The following is a 24,373-nucleotide window of genomic DNA, read 5'->3' on the forward strand; positions in this document are numbered from 1 at the left end:
TGTTTTAAACCTGCTGCCCATTAGTTTCATTTGGTGGCCCCTTGTTCTTATATTATGGGAACAAGTAAATAACTTTTCCTTATTCACTTTCTCCACACCACTCATGATTTTATATACTCTATCATATCCCCCCTTAGTTTCCTCTTTTCCAAATTGAAAAGTCCCAGTCTCTTTAATCTCTCCTCATATGGAACACATTCTTGTGTTCTAAACTCCTAATCATTTTAGTTGCCCTTCTCTGAACCTTTTCTAATGCCAGTATATCTTTTTTGACATGAGGAGACTACATCTGTACACAGTATTCAAAATGTGGACGTATCATGGATTTATATAAGGACAATAAGGTATTCCCCGTCTTATTCTTTATCCCTTTTTTAGTGATTCCTAACATCCTGTTTGCTTTTTTGATTGCCACTGTACACTGCGTGGATGTTGGACATCTTCAGAGAACTATCCAAGATCTCTTTCCTGATTAATTGTAGCTAAATTAGCCTCCATCATATTATATGTATAGTTGGGGTTACTTTTTCCAATGTGCATTACTTTACATTTATCCACATTAAATGTCATTTGCCATTTTGTTGCCCAGTCACTCAGTTTGGTGAGATCTTTTTGAAGTTCTTCACAGTCTTCTTTGGTCTTAACTACCTTGAGCAGTTCAGTGAGGTGGCAAAGTTTGCAGACAACACTATTTACCCCTTTCTCCAGATCATTTATGAATATTGAATAGGAGTGGTCCTAGGATTGACCCTTGGGGAACACCACTAGTTACCCCTCTCCATTCTGAAATATACCATTTATTCCTACCCTTTGTTTCCTGTCTTTTAACCAGTTCTTAGTCCATGAAAGGATCTTCCTTCTTATCTCATGACAGCTTATTTTACACAAGAGCCTTTGGAGAGGGACCTTGTCAAAAACTTTCTGGAAATCTAAGTATCTAATATCTACTGGATCCCCCTTGTCCACATGTTGATTGACCCTTTCAAAGAACTCTAATAGATTAGTAAGACATGATTTCCCTTTACAGAAACCATGTTGACTTTTGCCCAACAAATTATGTTCTTCTATGTGTCTGACAATTTTATTTTTTACTATTGTTTCAACTAATTTGCCAGGTACTGACATTAGACTTACTGGTCTATAATTGCCAGGATCACCTCTAGAGCCCTTTTTAAATATTGGCGTTACATTAGCTATCTTCCACCCATTGTGTACAGAAGCTGATTTAAAGGGTAGGTTACAAACCATAGTTAATGGTTCCGCAATTTCAAATTTGAGTTCTTTCAGAACTCTTGGGTGAATGCCATCTGGTCCCAATGACTTGTCTGTGACCAAGTGTGACCAAGACAATATTAAGTGTGTTCCATCTTTAGAACACAAGAACAGAATGACCTTCTCAATAGATATTGGTTGAAACATAAATCCCACCAATCTACCTTGGAGAAAGTGTAAATAGATCTCTCATATAGCTTAACTATTTGAGGAAAACTGCAACTAAGGTAACAACCTTCAAAGCAAATCAACCAGCACTTCATGGGGAGTAAATGCTCAGATTCTCTGATCATTTACTTTAGCCCTCTGTTACTCTGAAGAATACTGATCAAGTTTAGTTCCTTTCATCTCACACCAAATTGGTTGCTACACGGCTACACTCAATCATGCATATGGTTACTTTAATTTGGCCTACATTGCCACCATGATTCTCTAAGTTAAGCATTATCAGTCCTCCACACATCCGTTGTGAAGTTGATATAGCATGAAGATATCAGGGCAAATCCATACTACCGCTATGCCCAGATTTCTTCAACCACCCAACAACTCATTTGTCATCAGGGCTCCAATCATGGGCTCACTTGCCCAGGCCAGATGTCTCTATAGCACTGATAGAACATGCAGAATGCTTGGCAGCTGCCAGAAACCAACCTCTTATAACTGACTCAACCATGCATGTACCTGGCTTTGATTTACCATGCCCCTCATGAGCCCTTCTGAACCTATTTTGAATGAGCAAGAGTCAATGAGCAGCCAGCCTTCATATCTTAGCTGTGGCCAAAGAGGTCATCTGAAGGCTCTAAACTTCGCTGATGAGGTTGCCACATAACTACAAACAAGATCATCAGTTACACTGAGACTTGACTTTCCCAAGGTTCCCTCTAAGCTGTGAAGTAGCACAGCCCTGCAGCTGCTTAATGAGCCCCGTCCAACCAGGGCTCAGGGCTCCTTGCACAGAGCTACCTGGCTTGGGGAGGGGTACTTCTGCACAGCTTAGATGGAACCTTGTTCTCTACCCCTTTGCTAGGAAAGAGAAGAGACATCAGAGTATTCCCAAAAAGAACCTTTTCAGCTCTGGAACTCACTCAACCCAAATCTGTCATGTTTCAGGGCATACTATAAAAGATATCTATTTTACAGAGCTGCTGAAAAAGGCTGAGGACACTGGTTTTCAGACAGAGTAGGACAAGTATATGTTGTCACGATATCTATCACCTATTGGCGGCTAGGCTACATTTCATTTCTTCTGGGTAATATTCTGTGACTGTAAATGTAACTATTGTCAGAGCACACGATCTTCACCATAAAAAGGTTTCTTATATTTTCTACATCTGTTTAAAACAAATAAATACTTTATTTCCAGCACTCTCCCACCATGTTATTGCTGCTTCATATAGTATCCATAAAAGCCATATGGATTAGATATAGAAAAGGGTTAAAAAGGCAGTCCTACAAATGATAACTTTTTCAAGTTATTGAAGTCTCTATGTCATGCAGCCAATTCCATATCCCCAAGATGCAATTCGGTACTAAAAACCAAGCTGTGTTTCTAAGCAAATGCAGAGGTTAAAGTGGCATACTAGTCAAATCCTAGGGGAAAAAACATCTGATGAATCATGCTGCAGTGCCACTATTATTTCTCCAGTAAGTTAGCTATGTTTTTTCCCATGGATTGTTAAGATGCAAAAAACATGACCTAACACTTTTCAGGATTGGGCTCTATATTAATAAAATGCTCCTGCTTTCTCATGCAGCTAGTGCTAGTCTTCCCACTGTTGACCATCCAGTCACATTATGCAGCAAGGGGAATGAATACTTTGCATATGACTATATCAAACTAGGAATTCGCTAGTGAATCCTTCATGTTGTTAATTGTTGACTCTCAAAGCTATCTGTCTGACAGACCTTGGTTTAGCTTTACCTATGAAGTCTGCATTTGAATTTTTTTTAAATAGTGCTTTTCAAAAAGAGAGAAAGAACTGGTTGACAAAGGATTAAACGTAGGTCTCTCGACTATAGTCGAGGTGACCTACAAAATGAACCAAAGCACTCCCCTAAGCTTTTACTTCCATTCTTAAATTCTCCCTCATGCTTTATTATGCTGTCTAGAACTATGTTGTGCTTCCTTATTGTTGAGATTATCTATCCAGTTTCAAATTTAGAGCTGTAAAGATGTGAGGTATTAATGCAATTAACTAAGCAAAAATTTGTCTATGGTAACACACTTTTATCTGTGTGATAACCTGGAGGACCTAAGTTCAATCATCAACAACTGTCCATCTTTTTCTCCTACACAGAGTGTGCATGCTCAAAATGAATTTCAATATGAATTGTCAAGATAACATCTAGAAGTGTTTGAGCACTAAAGTGCCGCAATTGAAAAAAACAAACAAACTAGTAAGCCTTCAGTAAAGGTTATTAGCTTGGTGGTGACTGTGTGTGGAAGGATCAAAAATAGACTTCTTTTTGAGTGGTGAAAGAGAATAGTTTTACTTCATGATGACAGAGCCAAGAATGTTTAGTCTTTTTTTTTTTTTTTTTGTGGTTTTGTTTCTTTGCTGACATATCGAGGTTTGAAGGAAAACCTGAAATAGAAATATTGGACCTAAGTCTAGTGTGTCCTACACTAATTTTAACTCCACTTATTTCTATGGGGCCACAACACAACACTAGTGTATTAGAGTGGGGAATCATGGTCCCCGATTAATAATCATTTGAACATTTTATCAATTCTGATTTCTCTTAAATTCTATAAAGAGGAGTGGGGAACTTGTGGCATGCTGGCTGGCTGCCATTCCCCAGAGATAGCTCCCAGCAGGCCACCAAGTCCTTGGTTTACCTGAGCATCTGCTGGCACAGCCACTCGCAGGCTCTAGTGACCGCAGTTTGCTGCTTCTGGCAAATGGGAGCTATGGGAAGTGGCACAGGCCAGCCACCATTTCCCACAGCTCCAATTGGCTGGGAACGCAAACCACAGCCAACTGTAGCTGTGAGTAGCCCATGCCTGAAGATACTCAGGTAAACAAATTCTGACGGCCTGCCACGGGCTAACCCTGATTAACTGTGTCCAGCCCACAGGCCAGAGGTTCACCACCATTGTTCTGTAACATCATTTCTGTGGCACTAGTGACAGATACAAGAAAGAAAACAAGATGGAGTATTCACAGAGCTCAAATGAATAACTTTGAACACAGGAGAGCCCCAGATTAACTCTTTATTACCTAGAGTTTAGTACAAAATAAGTTAAATTTCAAATATCATAGGCTTCATTGGTGGAGAGTATTTACATGGACAATCCCCTTGGGTTAAAAGACATGCGTTAATAATTAAGTCAGTGACATGATTACACCAACTGCTCATTCACCACAGTTGATTAAGGTGGTAACTTCTATAAGGTTAAATAATCAACTAAATAAATAAATAAAATTAGTATGGCAGAATATTTGACTCCAATAGGTATATATTATTTTAAGTTAATGGTGGGTTTTTTTTAGAAACTGACCACTGCACAAGCATTTCTTCTTAGCTTATTGTAATAATATTAAAAAGGCACACAAATCTTATACTTAGAAAGTTAACTTTGTAAATTCATTGTGCAGAGCTGCATTAACTCAGTGAAGCTGCTGGAGCATTAGAATGCCCCCTAGACCAGTGTTTCTTAAACCATGTTCCATGGTACACCAGTGTGCCGCGAGGCAGTTGGAGGTGTGCCTCAGAGAAAAACAGAGTTCAAAATATCTGCCCTTAAAGGGGCAACTTTTTTTTTTTCTTCTCAATAACTTTTTGTTCCTCATAAAAAAAAATTATTGTTTGGTGTTCCTCGACATTAAAAAGTTTAAGAAACACTACTCTAGAGTCTGGCTAGCTAACTTTCTTACATTTTGCAAAATGCAGCAGCAGCTACCTCCATTGAACAATGAGCCCTCTTCTTTAAGACATAATTCTCAGACATCTTAAATATTAATACTGCAAACAAAACCTATACCAGGTTCCTGTCTATTATAAATATGAATAGTTCAGGAAGGCATACATTAAACATCCATAATTTAATCAGATCATAGGTGCTTGGACACAGCAACTAAAACATATCCGCCACAGATGTACCATAAAAAATAGGGATAAATCCTATCTACTTAACAATTCTGAGTTAAGATTCTAATTACATTAAAAACATACCCCACAAAAAGTATTGCTACCCACACATACAGTTATATAGAACCGTAAGTGTAGATTTCCCCCTAGAGTCAAAAATATTTTGAAGGTAACTTTGGTGCCAAATTTTGCCTTAGTATGCACATAGATGGATTTTATGAAATTATTCTGTTCTTACACTAGGGGTAGCGGACCTATTTTGGATCAGGGGCCACAGACCCAGAGAAAAATCAGTAGGGGGCCACACATCTGACCTCCAAGTGAGGAGGGGAAAAAAAAACCCTCACAGATGTGGCCTCCAACTAAGAAGCAGAAAAAGATGATATGCACCTCACTGCCATCAGGCTCCACCCCAGACTAGGGGGACTGGGGCTAGTGGATTTTGTGGCGTCTCCCTAGGCTCTTGGGGTTCAAAAATGAAGGGTTCAGGGTACAGAAGGGAGCAGGTGGGGGCTGTGAGTATGGCAGAAGGCAGGGCGCCCAAGTGGGCTGAAGGTGGCCAGGAGGAAGGGAGAGTGGGGGTGAAGAGCCTGTGTGGGAAGAAGGGAGACTTCAGGAACAGGGAGGTGGGAGGTCAGGGTGGGATAGGAGGCTGGGTGGGGCCAGGAGATTGGGGCACCTACTTGGCACACCTCCTGAGGTGAGGGGCATGGGTGGCTCCACACAGCTCTGTGCTTCCTGCAGGAATTGCCCCCCTCCGTTCCCATTGGCTGTTGATTCCCATCCAGAGGCAGCAACACAGGGCAGTGCCTACAGGGAATGCTTCCCTGCTGCAGCACCACTTCCTCCCCCTGCCAGGCAGAGATTGTGACCCAAATCCGGCCCACAAGGCTCTAGGCTTCCTCCCCCACCCTGGCACCTGCTTGCCCCACTGTGAGGAGGTGGAGGGAGTCCCAGGCCTTCTGAGCCAAATGAGGGCAAGCTGCAGGCCAGATCTGGCTTGTAGGCCATAGGTTTCCCAACCCTGATAAAATCCATGGAGATCTTGGTAACTTACCCCACCTGTATCACTTTGGACAGGACTCAGAGCATAGATACTGTTGACAGATGGAATGTTTTGGTTTTTTAAAGGGAACATTATTTTATTCTTATTATCTTACTGTTAACAGCAAATGGAGCCTATTCCCAGCTTCTCATGAAATAAGACTTGTTTGTCTGAAATTCTGCATGTAATCATGCATAACACTGCCTTAAAACCTATAACAGCAAATCATACTACAACATGAAATAAATGTTTCTTGACAGCAGTCATCCTAAGCAAAATGTGCATATACAAGGTTTGATTTCTTCCTGCAATTCTCTGTTAGGGGAAGAATACATTAATGGCTATCTAGTTATCATGTTACAGTCTTTTGCATAAAAAATATTCACAAGACACACTAGTTTGATATTCATTGGTTTAAAAAGTAACTATTACCACATACGTGCAAGAGAAAGAAAATAGTTACTTTCACCTCTAAAGTCACAGTTAAATGATAAATTAACATCATTAATGAAAATCTTATAATACTACCATACCTGATTTGCGTGTGGAAATTACCATTATACGACAAAGCATATAATCTGTTCTGATTGGTGGGGGGAGGAAGGTGGGGAGAAAAGAGTTGTTAACTACTACTAAATGAACAGTTTTCCAGTGCAGTTGTCTTCTAATTAAATCTAAACGTGGAGCACGGTCACTGAGATATGCTATAACAATTTGTTTGGACTGTATTTTCCCCCTATGTTTTTCCTTCTCACTTTCCCCCCCCCCCCCATTTCTTTGCTGCTCAGCAGAACACATTATACCTTTTGTCAAGCAAGCAAGAAAAGTGCTTCTTGCAAATTCCAGGAAAAGGCATATGTGAGTGCTCACCCACCTTGACCCTCTTCAGAAATGTAACTTATCAACTTCTTAATTCTTTCTATTGACAGCACCAACTCAAAACTTCAATATTGCATCCCAATCTCAGTTCCAAAATTCCAGTCTTCCTGATGATACTGAAAGGACCGGCTATGTCAAACTATCTATAAGATAGGTAAGTCAATAGAACAGAAAAATATCCAGTGGTTCTGTGTTCCTGTAGTAAGTAGTTGCATAGAAAACTAAAATTAGTAATAAGGTCTTTGCGGTTTTGTTCTCAGCTACTCAAAATAAACTTACCCATCACAAATTCAACCACTTATTGATATTCAGGAAGATTACTACCCAAGGAGGATCTGTTTAGTGGTTGTCAGTTTCTAATCAGTTTATGATATTAAAGAAAAAAAATTCATCTTAGTTAGGGATGGAAATGATTTATTAGATTATGGCATCTATCCCCTCTGTAGTCTACCTAGTAAAAGATATAAACAGATATTAAATAGATACTAAACTTGATCTTATTCAAAATACATAAATGTCGGTAGAGATGTATATGACACTCCATAAAATGCTCTGGCCTTTAGATGCACAGCATACTCTTCCTGCATTTATTATATTTCAAATATAAAAGACTTTCACAATGGGCAGGGGGAAGCAACAGAATTGCTTTGAATGAAATGCAGAACTCCCTTTTTACAAAGATTGCTCTACATCAGCCAGGCTTAAATAATGACATTACAAATTGAGTCCCAGGGGAATTGGGGGAACATACAAGCAAGCTTTGTCATTCACACCCCAAAGGGTTTTGGGGGTATTTTGTTTTTAATTTAAAAATGTCTGTAAATCTATATATCATGGGTTGAATTATTTGGTTCCTTTTCTTGTGTCACTTGAGCTGATCTGGTGCTTACACCAAAAACAAAGTTCATTTTTAACTCAAGAGAAAAGTGACAACTATTTAAAATATCCATTATCCTTGTAAAGAAAAAAATAGTGCTGCTCACCCTTGTATGCTACTTTTACTTAATCAATCCCTTCAGTACTAGGGGAAAATAAATAAAAATAAAGACACTCACAAGACTAGGTTTAAAAGAAAAGGAAGGAGGTGGTCATGAGGTCATTTGAAGAGATCCAACCTTTTCAGTATAACAGCACTGCTAATTATTTGATTGTGATTTTAAAATATTTCAATAACACTAGACACTATTATCTGAATATATAACAACCACATAAACAATAAAGGAATCACTCCTTAAAAAGTCTTTAAAATGTGGGCGGGAAAGGATGCGGATGTAAATACATACACACACACCATTGTGTAACTGCTTCTGACGAGCTTGGAAACAGTAAACCTAAAATCTGCAAGAGGGGAGCTCTCTCACAGCTACAAGGTTTCAATACAGAAACCAGTTCAATCTATCCCAACTCACTTCTGATTATTATTAGAAACTCATTATTTTAGGTCATTTATCTTTGTAGTAGTTCTGCACCATTAAGGAGCATAATGCCCATAATTGTGTAAGAAGGGAGAAATAAAACCATGAAAAGTTTCTGTAATTAGAATATCATCTTTTTAATGTTTTGCTAATTAGCAGCAATGTATAGTTTTATAAACCAAAACACAATTTCAGAATTACAGTCAGCTTTAAACACTCACTGTAAGATCATCTAAAAACAAGGGCATTTGAGTTTTTCTCTCTTCTAGCTCGGCTTTTTACATCCCAAAAACTAGGAAACAAAATTCTCCTCTGAGTTCCACTGGAAAAAAAAAACATTTGTAGCACGTCTAGATAGACACATCAAAAGTGTACATGAAGCCAAAAACAATTCAAGTTCTCATGTGGGATGCTCTACTTTAGCCTTCATCCAAGGCCTGGTTTCCAAGAACATTGAAAACTGCCAATTCCAAATGAAATCAATGGACGTTTAAGGAACTAAGTTCATCTGATAATCAAGCACCTAAAATCAAAAGCCCACATTACACTTCCTGGGTTAACATGATACAACATCCCATGAAACTCGGAGGACTCCATGTATGGGGAGGGAGAGGGAAGAAACAAACTATACCTAATCAAAACTAAGACAGGTGCTCTACAATTAAGACTATTTTAACTAGCATTATATAGCACTATTTTCTGATAATTTTAGGTGCAGATATGTCTTTAAGAAATATATATTCTGCTAATTCAGTTGACACTATTTCCATATACTTACCGGTACGTTTGGTTTTGAAAATTAGCATTGTTCCATATCTGTACATGAAGTTGTGGAATATGAGTGGTATATGTTTACATTCAGTGAGTGGAATATGTTTACATTCACTTATTTATATGTAAACAATAAAGGAATATACATAACACTACTTGAGCTGATATTGATGTAAGCTTATATGGGTTGCACTAAGTTTAGTTACTAAAAATCATCTCTATAAACATGCACAATTTGCATTAGAGAGATTGGATATAGACCATCAAAGGTGTGTCAATTCAATTTGCTATACAATCTCAAATTTCAAAAAGGAAACAATATATTAAAATGTGCCTGTTAAATGGCAGCATTATTGACCAGTTTCTTATCGATAGATATATCAAAGGCCAAATCCTGAAAGGTGCTTAGTACTTACAACTGAAGCTAGTGGGATTTGCAAATGCTCAGCATTTTGAAGGTTTTATACTAACACTGATATATGTGTTACTTTTCAGACCATTTTCAGATTAACAACACCGGAATTATGGTACTGACTCAATTAACATTACTGCTGAAGTTGTGAAAATGAAGTTTGAAAATATTGTACATTTTACACTTATGACAAACCACTATATAGCATAGTGTTGTGAAGTGTTAAAAAAGCAGCCTTATTAACAGACAAAAATCAAGTATGACAAGTTATTGTTACATCAACAGTTTCCAAAATATATGTATGCATTTCCTTTTTTAAAATATTCAAGTAATTAAGATTTAACAACTCTCTATATTGAGTCAAACAGTTACTTGGTAACTAAGGCAGAATACCCAAACCGTTTTTAAACTAATTCCAAGTGTGTGAGTGTATATTTTTGTTCAGTGCTGCATTAACATTGATAAATACACCGAATCAGATTTTATTAAATTATTGAAGAGTCATTATCAAATTTATTTTAAACTGCATCATTGGGAAATGGTTTATAGTCTGCTCCTGTATTCAAAGTATTTGTCTGGCAAGTCCAAACTTTAGTGATTTCTGATTGAATTACTCAAATATAGTTCATTCATTTTCTGTAATTTTCTCATGTTTAAAGAAATGTTCATCCGATTTTGCATTTGTGAAGGACACCAGGCATTCATTTAATTTTAAATTTCTGTCTCATTCAATTATGTACATAAGGCAATCACAAATTAAAAATTCTAGTGCAAACTCTACATAATCATGAAAATATAATGTTTATTAACTAATTTCATAGAGAGCACTAGATCTGATCTATGTATTTATTTACCTTACACACACACACACACACACAAGATCCTAATTGTGCATATTTATAAACAACATTACACCTTTTTAGGTTCTCTTATATGTGAATAATCAATGGAAGTAGAATTTTATTAATTAGCCCAATAAATACATTTATTTTTACAATTTTGTACACAGTATGTGATCCACAAAAGGACCAGAAGGTATTCAAAATAAGATTGTTATTTTCCTTTTCAGAAAGTATCTTGTGTCTATGTACTGGAAAACATACAAGAATAATTACTTCTCTGTGCTCTTTTGATATGTCTCTTCATGGTGGAGCCATCCATGTGTGATGGGAAGATATCTCTTTTGAAAATAAATGGTGCACTGTCAAGGTGTGTTTGGAAACATCCTTGCTGGACCTTCCAGTGTCTCTCAGTTTTGACTTGAAAAGCATACAGTACTTTATTTTTACATCTGTTTCAAGTATCACAAATGTGATATCTTAGCTCCGTCAATACTTACAAGTCTTGCTCTCCCAGCCTAAGCTGAACTACTTAGGTTGGTGAGGAGAGGATGGGGAAATTGAGAATGGGTGGTGACAGTAGCCTAACATACTAAAGTTCACACTTTTAATATGAGAGACTGAAGGGTTAATGTTAGTAAAGGTACTTTTCCTCCATCAGCAAAGCTGTCACATACTTTTATAGAGAAGTACCTATCAGTTCACAACAGTCAAAATGTCAGTAGAGATACCACTGTAAGAGACTGATTATATTTGTATATACCCTCCTTTTCTTTCCTCATACTGTCTCTTGTCACCCAGCAATATAAAACAATTGTTGGAGCTACCCACTTCCGATCTATAAGCCGGACACTTTAGCATAAGCAGTACTGTGCACAAATTATCAATGTAGAAATAAACAGTTCTCTTAACTTGATAAATTAAGAATTAAAACAAATTGCATAAACCCTTCTGTCGTTCATTAATGGTACCTGTTTGCTGGCATTCTGAGATACCGTCGACAAGTTGAGAAGATAAACTTGCTGAGAAGGGAAATGATGAAGTCATTTACAATATCTTAAGGAGGGGAAGACAGACAACAATTCATCTGACACTTGAAAAATATAACCAGGAAGAAACAACTTGTGATGGTTTGCAAATATTGCTAGGAATATTTATGCAATCTATTTCCCAACTCTCCCCCCCATGAATATATATATTTTTTCAACTTCCATTAGAATTAGTTGGAGTTACAAATGTGTATCAAATTTATCCCTAAGTATATAATCATGTAGATGATAGTATTAAAACCTCTTTATTTTAATACTATCTCCACTAGAACATAAACCATGAAGATAAAACGGAGTCCTATAAGAAAATAACAATCTGAGATTACCAAATTCCATTAAGCGCATGTTCTCACTACTAAAGTATGAAAGCAAACAATGCATACATTACTGAAACCCATTTTTCACCACCAAACTACGATCAGGTTGCATGTGAGCATTTTCAAAAATATTGCACAAGTCTACTGGATGCAGAGGAAGTATATGCTAACATTTATTGTAAGGTATGTACATACAGTGAGCTGTGGAACATGCATATGAAACCTAAATAAACCACTTGTTTTAAAAAATAGACCATATGAGGATAGATTATATGTTCAAAATATGAAAAGTTGCAAACAGTTCTACTATTTTTGTAAGTGTGGCAAATGAACCTCCATGTCTAGAAATGTATTGTTATACTGAAATTATCTGGTTAATATCTTTTACAGTAAAAAATTGGTGTTGTAATAAATTAGATTCCAACAGTGCTGTATTTCCTGTACTGTCTTAAAGCACATAAAAATTGTATTCACAGAATTTAATAATATCAGATATTGCTACTTAATAATGTATTAATATGGGCTTTTTGATTATGTACTTAAAGCATACTATTTTTTAAAAGATGATCCAAATATAATTGGTATGACACTAATTTCAATATATATTATTCTTAAGTATAGCTAAGTCAGAGATGAGATTTTTACCATATGTAAAAGCATTTTAAATTGAAATACCAGTAAATGCACGAATGAAACGTAACACTGTTTTTGCCTTCTTATTATACAAACTTTAAATAGGCATAGTAAGAAATGTTACTGATCTGATTAAAAATTGTTTAGTGTTGCTCAAGTAGACTGACAGGTATAGTTACTAGTACTTTATGAACAAATGTGTATATTGTCATTTTCATATTATCTCTGCCAAATATATCACAAAATGACAATTCTGTACAAGAAACAGAAAAATCCAAAGTCTCATCACTGTGAATCAATGGTTCTTTCTTCAGGTTACAGAGCATTACTTTCTAATACTTCTCATATCCTAAAACTGGAGTTTCAAATCTAATTTCCCTTCCAATTTCTGGACTCTGTGATGTCTCAGATCAGGCAACTATAGTCCCTTTCTGTATTATCATCAATGGTAAAAAAACTGGTCTTACTAACATCAACAGGTATTTCCAGATCACAAAGTTAAGACACCTTACAAATCAGTAGGTTACTGTAAATATCAATCTCCCTCTAGGAAACATGGGACGTACGCACTTGCATAATGTACAGCTCATGCAAGGTGCTGAGCACCTATTTTAAGAACCTGTGAGACCTAAATCCTTTAGGCTCTCAGTTGATATTTAAGGCATCTTGAAGGATCAGACTTTGTATTTGAGGAACTTAGGAATGCAACATATTACAGCTGGATTTTTTTCTGTGTTAGCCACTATCCTAAGTAGTCCAGATGAAAGTGAGGAAGAGGTTTGTAATGTTTTGGGATTTAGAGGAAGAGAATGTACCAGAATGAATGCTTGCAAGAATTCTGCTGCAACAGATATTTTGGTGCTTATATTTCTCACTCACACAATCTCAAAATAGGGTAAAAGGTCAGATGCCATGTAGAAATGGAATCAAACACTCTGGTAATGATTTTCAACTTGAAAGACATTCCTTCACCTAGATCTATTTATTGGGACTTTTTATTTTTTACTAAGAGAAAATTCCAGGCTTATTCCCATCCTAAATTCCCTGAAGGGATCTTTCCCATAAGGAAGATAATGTTTCACTTAAAGGATACCATCTCTAGCTGAAAGAATTTAATACTCCGAAACAATATCATGCATGTGCAATCCTAAATTTACAGCTATTAAAATTACCTTTATAGCTGTGCTGTTCCTTTTGGGATGCTTATCTAAAATTTCATATATTTGAATATAATGTATTACAAAAAAAGAGCTGTCGATCTGTAAACATTGAAAATTTCATTTAAAAACAGTTAAAAATACCCTCAGATCCTTTGATGCTGATCTGTACAAACCAAGTATCTGGCTCGATAGCCACAATTTCTGTTCAAAGTTGATCTAATTGTCAGTCATTTTTTTCCAATAATAAAAGGGGTTTTGAGTTAATGCTACAAGAATCTGAAATAAATTATCTTTTACTTTATCAGTGACTAACTGCTGATTAATCAAGTATTCCTGATCAACTATATACACCTCAATATCGCACAAATATGTGCAGAACAATTTTCTCCAATCAAAAAAATAAATACAAAATCAATAAAATTCCAGTAATTAAACCCCATAGTAATAAATATGGCACTATATGAAAATATTATGTAAAGTTTGTTCCCTTAAGGTATATACTGACTGAGGGCAAAGTGCCAAATATATTTCTATTATTATATTTGAGAATGCTAGATTAGACCAGCATGTTAAAAATAACATACAAGTGTTTCATACGCTCAGCTCTCATGCTGATTTTGTACCACCAAAACCACTCCTAACAAGCAGATTAGCTGATTAATTAATTATTAAGACTACAGAAGATCAGTCATTACGTCTGGCACTTCTTGTATGCATAGATGTATTTAACTTATTGACAGCAAGCATTCAGAATGATTTTCATCTAGAGACTCCCTTTTAAAAGCACACATAGGGCATGTAGTCAAAAGTAAATCTTCTGAACTATTTTCATGCATCATAAAATAGTCTAAGTTGGAAAGTGAGAAAAACTTGAATATCAAAAATCTACCTGAATGAAAAACCTCAGTAATTGTACTGTTAATAATTAAAAGATGAACAATAACACCAGGAGAGATTTGCAGCTGTAATTGCTAACGAAACTCACAAAGAACTCATTGTTATTACAGTACAAATCTTAAAATGTTGTGGGGGTACAAATAAATAATCTATACAGAAACAGTTTCTTCATTAATTTTTATACTGTATTCATAACATGAGTAGTTGCAGAAGAGTTTGTGAAGTTCCATTTTTTACTGATTGGTATTAAAAAAAATTGCTACCACATACAATTTAAAAAAAAAAAAATCCACTTTTGACTCCGCTCAAAAATAGAAGAGTTTAAAAAAAAATCACAATTATTTAAGACTGTCTTTTTCTACAGACAATTTTGTGATTAAAATAGTAGTAAAAAAAAAGTCTTCCTATGTTACTATAATCAGGACAGCAGATATCCCTGTATTTTCACAGATGTTCTTATGGATAATATAAACAACTGGATCCTGTACTGTTATGTATCTTGGGGTGGGGGGAAGAACACCAGGTTTGTGTAGGAGTCACATCCTGTTACAAACATCAAACAACAATAAGGCTTTATTACCATGCTATTATTCCTTCATATCAAACATGATTAATTAGCAAGTATAACACTCACCAAAACTCCCACCACGCTTGTGTTTGCTGCCTATTTGAAGATGGTGCTATATGGAATATCAAGCAGCCATAAGCAGCATTAGTCTCACTTATTGGGAGTGGGGGGGTGGAGGGGAGAAGAGAAGGGAAAGAGAAAAGGTCAAAGTGCCCTACTTTAAGGAAGGCTTCACTACTACTTTACCCCCAAAATAAGGATATCTTTAAAATATGTAGGGACAAACTTCCTTGATAATCTGTATAACTTCATACACAGTGATGTAACAAAAGTTGGAAAAAGTTAGTTGATGTACAAGTCATTCAGTCACTGAAAATAAACTGGATAGGTACTTTGTATATACAGTTACTGCAGTTTCAAATAAAAATATACTGTTTCAGTGAGAATGAAAAATGTGGCTCAGATGTCAAAAAGATGTCATAGAAGGAAGATGAAAACAGGAAGATAAACTGAAGAGGACTCCTAATATGTTGCTAGCTTTCCCATACAAATGCAATTTTACTTGCCATAAACATTTTGGTGGTAGGAGAAACTTTACATTATAGGAGATGTGAGAAGGATGACAAATTTGGCATGAGTAAGACAAGACTGAACTGAGTACAGAAAATTAGGATTTGCTTTTTCTGTCTAAACTCTATAAGCTGTACCACAATAGCATCAAGGAAAAAGTCTTCCAGTTTGAAAGCAACAGATGCACTACTGAGCAAGAAAGCATGCCTAATAAAATGTACAAATGGACACAAAGATTTTTATAAGTCTGAACATAAATACCACACATTCAAAGTTATTATTATTGAAAAAAGAAGAATATCTGATACCACCTTATTTTCTTCAGTTCTGTACCACAGTACAGTAGGAAGAAAATCTTGGGTTTTGTCATACCCAGAAAGAAGTGATTTTTAAATGCATATTCGTCTTATGTCTCCTTAGCTTTTTTATACATTTAGGATAAAAAACATCAAAGCAGTTTCCATCTCCGATCTAACTTTTAGAGGATCAATGTGACAAGTCGCTGCTTGATAGATGTTTCTCATGATAAACGACTTGTTCAAAAGAGACATTGTAGTTTTCATTTCCTGACCACAAAACACTTTTAATTTGCAACAGCAGAGCTGCTGGAGTGTGACTAGTTCCCACTTTCCAGGCTTTCAGGATTGTGGCTATGTCAGACCACATAATTGGACAAAACAAAAAGTAGAAAGGAGGTGCATTTTCTGGCAACAATAATTGTATCAAAAAACTTTTCTTCAGACATGTAACTGATAATATTTCATGTACAAGTGGGCTTTTAAAACAACTATCAAAAAACAAACAAACTAGATCCGATTTTCTTGGAAACGAAGCACATTTAAAAATATTTATCTAAATGCCTTAGACTATACATAACTATCTACCACTGCAATGTTTATTGCTTATTTTTATATTGATATTATATTATCAATTATTATTATTATTATTCAGGAATCAGAGTGAAACATCCACCTGTCCACACCATCCAATTTCAGGTCTCAGCATACTGTCCGATTCCCGATTTAAAATTTATAAATGTAATATCCTCCTCATCACAAGCAGCAGTCCAATCTGCTCTGAATATATATTACAGCTTTAACATCACAGAGGGAAATCTCCCATCTGGCAATCACATTCGCTCCAACAGCTCTAGGAGAGGGAAAAAAAAAAAAAAAAAAAAAAGAGAGAGAGAGAGCTGTGCTTCCCTCTCGCGCTCTCAAAACATTTCTCAGGGCAAATTATGTGCATCTGAAACAAACAGTTGCCTTATTGATCGCTTTAAAGTCAACAAGTTCCAAATGCAAAATTCAATTAGATAATTCCCATTGTATAGCAGTCCAGGATATAAATACATATTATATACACACATACAGTAACCTACAGCGCCAAACTAAACATTGTGCAACTGCTCTCAATCCTTTTCTTGCATTAAAATGCGTTATTACTAGAAATCATCAACCACACGCACCAGATTCCCTCCATCCCGTGCTCCCTCTATCCTTATTTGTAACAATCTCATGCTATTAAAAGTCAGCATCTCTCTCCCTCCCTCCCTCCCCCCCTTTGCTTATACAAAACAGATTAATAGCTGTTTCTGTTACTAGTTCTCTAGTCTTAATTGCATCTCTGGAAGTGTGCACGCTGCACAGAAATAAGGTCTATTGAAATCCCTCATGCTCCATTTTACCCTACTTTTTCGGGGGGGGGGGGGCGGGAATAGGCGGGTAGGTTTGCTGGGGAGTTGGGGGGGTTCAAAAATTAAATCAATTTGAGCACCTGATTATTATTTCATTTTGTGACACGTTAACAATAAAGCAGTGACAGCCAGACACATGTATACTAGCATAAAATATCCTACTCGTCAACAACAACAAACAATCGATCACAACTGTATTTTTGTTTTGTTTACATTCAAAACATTTCCTCCCCCATCATCAGCTAAAACCTGCGGGAACTGGTTACGCCAAAAGTGGGGAGAGATCAGCCTGAGTTCAGAGAAACAGTAATATCATTAGTTTGAAACAGAAAATACCATATTTTAGCCGGGTTTATGTATGTGCATTTCGAGGGACATATAGATGTGTGTATTTATTCGTTACTAAGCGTTTTTCCCTCTCCAAGCTCTATATTTTACTAATTTACATACTATTTTGAGTTCAGTGGTGTATATAGTGCAGTGGTAGTACCATGCAACTTTAGGTTTACAACTGAGATCAATGCAATGGACAAAACTAATTCTAAAAATCAAAGAAGAAATGATAAACAAATGATAGCAAGAGAAAAAAATGCTTATTTACACAGTTGAAGATTTACCATTAAACATTAGGTTTATTGCTAGTCATAGTCACATGCAAATTTCTCAGTGCTTTATCATGCTATTTAAATTTGTCTTTGCTATTTAGATGCAAAGGAAGTAGATCCCAAAACGGACATACCATAAACACTGGTGCTACTGATCATTTCTTGCTGGCAGCACAAAAAGCTGAATTGGATTTTTCACAAGCAGGAATTCCAAAGGTTGCTTTTCATTAAAGCCACTTTTCCTCTCAGCTATCAAATGTCACTGCCTTGAAACGTGGGCCCTTTCGTCAGGTATTCATTTAACCTACATGCATATAATTAAGTGGGAAAGCAACATCAACAAAAAGGGGATCTCAGATCACAAGAGAAGAAAGAAAGGAAAAAAAGCACATGACCAGGAATGCAAGTCCATGTCAATTTCACTCACTCCCATTGAAACTAACAAGAGCTCCAGGGAGGATAGTAATAGGATCAGTGGATTGTATATACCATTAAATTATACATCTTTCTCTCCATTCCAAGCCAACAATACGCCCACCACGCTGTACCCCCTCTAAGATGATGTGCTTACATTTTACTGCAACCGTTCCTCTGACATAGTCAAGCCCCCCAGCTAAGATACTGCGATTTAACCCCAACTTTTGTTCTACAAGATTCTTATTTGCACTTATTTACTTAGAAGTTAGTTCCCTGAAATAGCATACTTCCACATTACCAACACTTTATTATGTTTAATTCAACTTAAAAATAAATCAATTAGAGGAAGGCGGTGGGGAGGGATCTTGTAATCGGGAACTCTTAATCTCCCTACTATTGTTGGCAATGATCAAGGAGGAAAAAAAACATGCACTGCAATTGTATATCTGTACTTTCCAGACTACAAATAGGAAAGCAGACTGGAAATATTTACTATATTAAAACGATTGCAAATTAGATAAAAGATTTAAGGCACAAGCAGGCGATTTAAAAATCTATGGCTGTCTTGGATAGCTTTAAGACTAAATATTTTTAAATGCTCGTTGGAAAAAATGCAAAGGCTTCTCTTACCTGCAGGTTTGGTAGGAGAACCCGATAGGTTAGAGTAGCATCGATCCGCTGTGTTTGCTGATGAATGGGGGCTTGGGTTAAGTGAAGGTGCCTATGATTTGAAATCATTCCAAGTTTTTGAAGGGAAGACTGACTGCAGCCTCTGCCATGTTGGAATTTCAAACCCAAAACAGCTGCTTTGCAAGGAGCCAGCATGCCAGCAGCTGGACGCCTGCGCAGAGCGCCGCCGAGCCAAATTCAAATCACTTTCACACGAAGAGCCAAAGATCAGTTTTCAAAGGGGCGAGGGGGAGACACGCAGGAGATTCATGTGCAGGGAGAGCTCAATGGCTGCGCTGCACAGGGCCGTGGCTGCACAGGTCATGTTACATGGTAGGGGCTGCGGCTGCTCGCAGGGGAACACGCCGGGAGGTCATGGCAAAGCAGCCCGGGCGCGTTCACGCTCTGCCCTCCGTGGCAGCGGGGGAACCGGGAACGAAATGACCGGGGATCCCCACGTCCTGCCCGGCCCCTGCCTCCCGCCGCAGCGGCGTTCCGGGAGCAGGCAGCCCTGTCTCCGTGTCCCACCCCCCTTCCCCCCGCGGCGGCAGCAGCAGCAGCAGCGTCTCCCGAGCTCCCCTCCCCCTCCGCCGAGCAGCAGCAGTGTCTCCCGGCCCGCGTGCGGCCGCAGCCGTGTCCCCGGCTCAGTACCCTCTGGTCGATATAGTTCGCGGGCCTGGCAAGCTGAGGACTGACACCAGCGGGTAAGCGGGGGAAGGGCCAGTGGGCAAAGGAACTGGGGGGCATGGCAGGGCCCGGCCTGGGATTGGGGGAGAGAATGAAACCTCAGGGAAGAAACGCCCTGGGGCTTCCTCCCTACTCTGTGGTGTGACCCAGCTAGGGCTTGGTAACCACATGCTCCTGCCTGGCCGCCCACATTTCTCAGCATTTCTTCCTCCCCTCTGCCCAGCCACGTGCCCTTCTCTCAGCCCTCAACCCAAGACTCTCCGCCAGAGCCATCTCGGGAAGGATAAGCACAGGGTGGGAAGACAAAGCACCTTCAGTGCTAAACCTAGCTCTGCCTAAGGCCACTTTTGGCTCATTTTCCTCCTCCCTTGAATGGGGTTGGTGAGAGCTATCCAGAGAAGGGGGGTGAGGATCAGTCGCTGTTTGAAGCTGTAAAGTGCTTTGAAGGCCCTGGGAATACTAATTCTCCTCTCTCCAGTCAAATTCATGCCTGTATCCAGACTGCACTCAGTAAAGGGATGAACAGAGATGCTCAAGGCTTTTTGGCCGTCTTCACATTACTCTCTGTAAAGTTAGAACAGCCTCAGGGCTTGCCTCTTTTTAAAATGCTACAGCAGTCCAGCATTCATACCACTGAGAGGGGTTGTCCTATCAGAGTAGGTAAGTCACTTCCCAAGAGGCTGGAGCCAGGTCAACAAAATAATTCTTTCATCAATTTAGGACTGTACACACACCAGTTTAAGTCAGTTTAGCAACATTCCTCTCGAGTTGGATATTTCATACCTGTGAACTAATTTTTTAATGGAGTGGGCTGTTAACCGACAGACCTCATCTTCTATGATGCCATTGGTGAGCAACTAAGCCAATCTTTGATCAGCAAATCCGATTACAGTTGTCACATGAAAATCCGCTATTCGCAAGAATTGTGTACTCTTCGGATCCTGTGCTTTTCTTGTAATGTCTGCATACGTTGACTCTTGAAGCATTTGAGACCCTGTACAATAGAACTAATGTTCTAGCGTAGATGAGGCCTCAGGAGTTGCCTGAACTTGAGCCCACCTATCAATACCTTCTATGAGACATTCAGACATTCTGATAATGAGAAATAAGAGGCATAGAGACAGTCCAGTTATGCCTTCTTTCTCTAGCACATCGCCAACAGCTTCTGTGAAATGGCACAGAACCAGCTACAGCAACTCCATGCCTGCTGGAAGGAATCTGCCAGCGGGTTTTAGGATGACGTTCCAACCTCTTTAGGCTGGCAGACCAGGCATTAAGTGGCCAAACAACACAAATCGGGTCACACACCATTCTCTATATCTGCCACACTCCTAACATGCGGTCAGTCATGCATGCTCTCTCTCTCACTCACACACACACAAACACACACACATATATTCAATTCTATTTCTATCCATCTCTCACATACAACAGTCTCTTCTCATATACCTGGGCCATGCATGTCTATTTTTTTCTTCTATCTGCACAGACCATTTCCCCTCCTCTTTCTCTCGTGCACACACACAATTCCCACCTCGACTCACACTCTCCGTAACTGGAAAGATTCCATAAGGATGATTTTCATTCCAGCTCCCAGGGCTGGGGAACTTAGGAACACAAGAAAGTGTTTATCATCTTCTATGCCAATGGGGAGTCTGCCCCCTGTTCTGAAGGAGGAAGGGCACATTGTTGTCTCTGGTTAGTTACACTCCCTATCTCTTCTAGAGATGCTGTCAGTGAATCATCATCACCTCTTTCAGATCTGGGGGAGATCATTCAGATATTAAAATCAAGAAGACGAAATGGACTATATGTCCTGGGAGTGGGTGATGATTGGGGGAAGTTTTTGCTGGGGGATGAGAGAAATGCATCCAGTTGGAGCATTGGCATCTTAGGCTGTGTCTACACTGGCGCATTCTCACGCAAAAACTCTTTTGCGGAAGAGTTCTTCTGCAAAAACTCTTCCAGAAGAGAGCATCTACACTGGCATGTGCTTTTGCGCAAGAGCATTCATGCCAGTGTAGACGCTCTCTTGCACAAGAAACCATAGGGCTTTCTTGCACAAGAAATTCATGTTGCCTGTCTACACTGGCCTCTTGCGCAAGAACAGTTGCGCAGAATTCTTGAGTGGGAGTGTCAGAGTTCTGGCACAAGAAGCCCTAATTTCTTACATTAGAACGTCAGTTTCCTTGCGCAAGAACATGCTGCCAGTGTAGACAGGCAGCAAGTTTTTGCGCAAGAGCATCTGCTTTTGTGCAAGATCACGCCAGTGTAGACACAGCCTTAGAGAAAGCTTGCTGTTCCTCTTTGTGCCTTTCCTGCAGCAGAACAGCATTTCTGGGAGCAACAATGAAGCAGATGCAGAAAAACAGGGGAAACCAACATGACATTTCTGATTTTCTTGGGAACCTGCATTTTCTACTTCCTAATGAGTAAATGGAGATTCCCTTAGGTGGAGAGATGAAGATAACTCTTTACATGACCAATCTGATGGAAGAAGGCATTTGAAATGCTCTTGCATTCAGCTAGCTCTTGGTCAATTTTGCCACTTGGGATCTTCAGGGTGAGGGCTGGTGGCTTAGAAAAACATGGACAAAGCAACATGGGCCAGATCCTTGGTCCATCGGACAGTTATGTCATGCCACCTTGGGGATCTGAAGCAGGCATAAAGGCAGTGTAATCCTTACAAGAGAATTCCCTTAGTTAAAGGATTAGCTCTGGACTGCAAAGAGTGGTTATAGCTATCACGTGGTATGAACCCAGCCTCAAATCCTGGTTGCAGCCTTTGCTATAGGGGCCTGCTTGGAGCCTGACTGGAAAAAGACAGTGTGTGTAGAGCATAGCCCCATGTGCACATAATTCAGAGCCCACGCAGAACTCAAAGACCAGGGGCAGTAGAACTGACATGGCTTTTAGCCATCTTTACAACCTCCAAATCCTGGAGGGGATGGAGAACCTTCTGGAAGAACTCTGACAGCACTGGGGTGGCAAGCTACAGCACCTTCCTGGGGCTACCTCTGGGCATCTGTATAGAAATTCCACAGATATATGTGAGGTGGCCTCCCCTCCCCTTCCCCCCCCCCCCCCATGCTTCCAATAGCTGATTCTGCACAAGGAGAATCCTTTCACTGCAGGAACCTGAGTTTTTTTTAGCCTAGGTGTTTCTCCCTTTACATCTCTCTGGCCCTTCTACATAGAGTTACGGTGGGGATGAGTAACTGTCAGTCAAAGAAGTATGTACTGTGGATGCACCAACTGAGGACATATTTGTTAAACAAGTCATTTAATGATATTTTGATATGAAGGTACGTTGGGAAAAGCCTCCACAGTTTAATGGAACCTCTGTTTAGACTGTGCCTATTAACATTGCCTTTAGCAGCTCAGTTCATTGTGTTTTTTTCTTTACAAGGACCAGGGAAATTAAGTGCAAACACTAGCATTAATATAAGATTAAAGGTGAATTTAAAGCAAAATTCCAAAAGTTAACATTTCTAGTGAAACATTAACCTGGGTCTATTGCACATACTGTTTGTAGTATTTTCTACTCTGGGTTTCCTTGTTTAATGTATCACTGTTTATATTATTTCTCTATCAAATACACAAGATGATCAACAGGATTGCCAACCCCAAGCATCAAAATTTATGAGTCAGGGCCCTTCAAGGCTCTTTACATCAGGAGATTTAATATATATGTTTCCTTTTGAGACTTTAGGGTTCACCTTTTCTGGCTTTTCTCCACAACCATGAGGGCTAGAAATGTACTTTAAAAATTAAAGTTGAGAATTGTGCATATTGGACTTCAGGAGTTGGAGCTTTAAGAAAAATACCAAGATTCATTTGACAACACTATTGGAAGTACCATAACTTTTGGAATTGTCTAACCAAAAATTAACCCTAGTATTTAAACTTCATATGTGTACAGTATACTTTTCTTTTTTTATGACAGCTCATTACATTAAAGTAATCTGCATCCAGTCAGTAGTCATGTACATTCATATGGTGTGAAATTCATCTCTCTGCACAAAGTCAACATAATTCCTGTGCACTACGTAATTCCCATTGAATTCCTACTTGAGGTCTGAATTGAGGCTTGAACATAGACCTCACCCTGGTCCTCTGTACTGGAGTGAATTTTGTTTGACTTTAGTTTGAAAATACCACTAACCAAGCCTGATCATTTTGAAAAGGAACTTCTCACACAGAGAGCCTGATAATCTCTTCTTGAGCCTATTTCTTGAGGTAGGTGAAATGTTCACAATGAAACTCAAAACCATACCCGGTTTCAGGTTTTGGTATTAACACTAAAGTCAGACCAGGCTTCATGAAAAGATCACAGACCTTTTCAGCAAATCTGGGTCAATCACACTGAAACAATTCAAA

The 24,373-nt window shown here is 38.5% G+C and overlaps 1 protein-coding gene and 1 long non-coding RNA gene across 3 annotated transcripts in view; one reads left to right on the forward strand and one right to left on the reverse strand.

The window, feature by feature from the left end:
• The window catches only part of FIGN (fidgetin, microtubule severing factor), a 118,065-nt gene extending 98,235 nt beyond the window's left edge, over positions 1-19,830 (reverse strand). The window contains exons 1-2 of one of the 2 annotated variants that reach the window (XM_006137333.4): positions 19,268-19,830; positions 18,355-18,524 (exon numbers count right to left, since the gene is read on the reverse strand). In XM_006137333.4, coding sequence (XP_006137395.2) covers positions 18,355-18,379 — 25 coding nt within the window. In that variant the 5' untranslated portion in view covers positions 18,380-18,524; positions 19,268-19,830. The remainder of the gene's footprint in view (positions 1-18,354; positions 18,525-19,267) is intronic. The other variant, XM_006137334.4, reaches the window with a different exon arrangement.
• Position 19,831: 1 nt separating this feature from the next.
• The window catches only part of LOC142830181 (uncharacterized), a 42,242-nt gene continuing 37,700 nt past the window's right edge, over positions 19,832-24,373 (forward strand). Inside the window, exon 1 of the long non-coding RNA XR_012905194.2 lies at positions 19,832-20,010. This is a non-coding gene — a long non-coding RNA (uncharacterized LOC142830181). The remainder of the gene's footprint in view (positions 20,011-24,373) is intronic.

This window comes from Pelodiscus sinensis, chromosome 7 (assembly GCF_052426305.1).
Source record: "Pelodiscus sinensis isolate ZL-2025 chromosome 7, ASM5242630v1, whole genome shotgun sequence".
In the NCBI taxonomy this organism is placed as follows: domain Eukaryota; kingdom Metazoa; phylum Chordata; order Testudines; family Trionychidae; genus Pelodiscus; species Pelodiscus sinensis.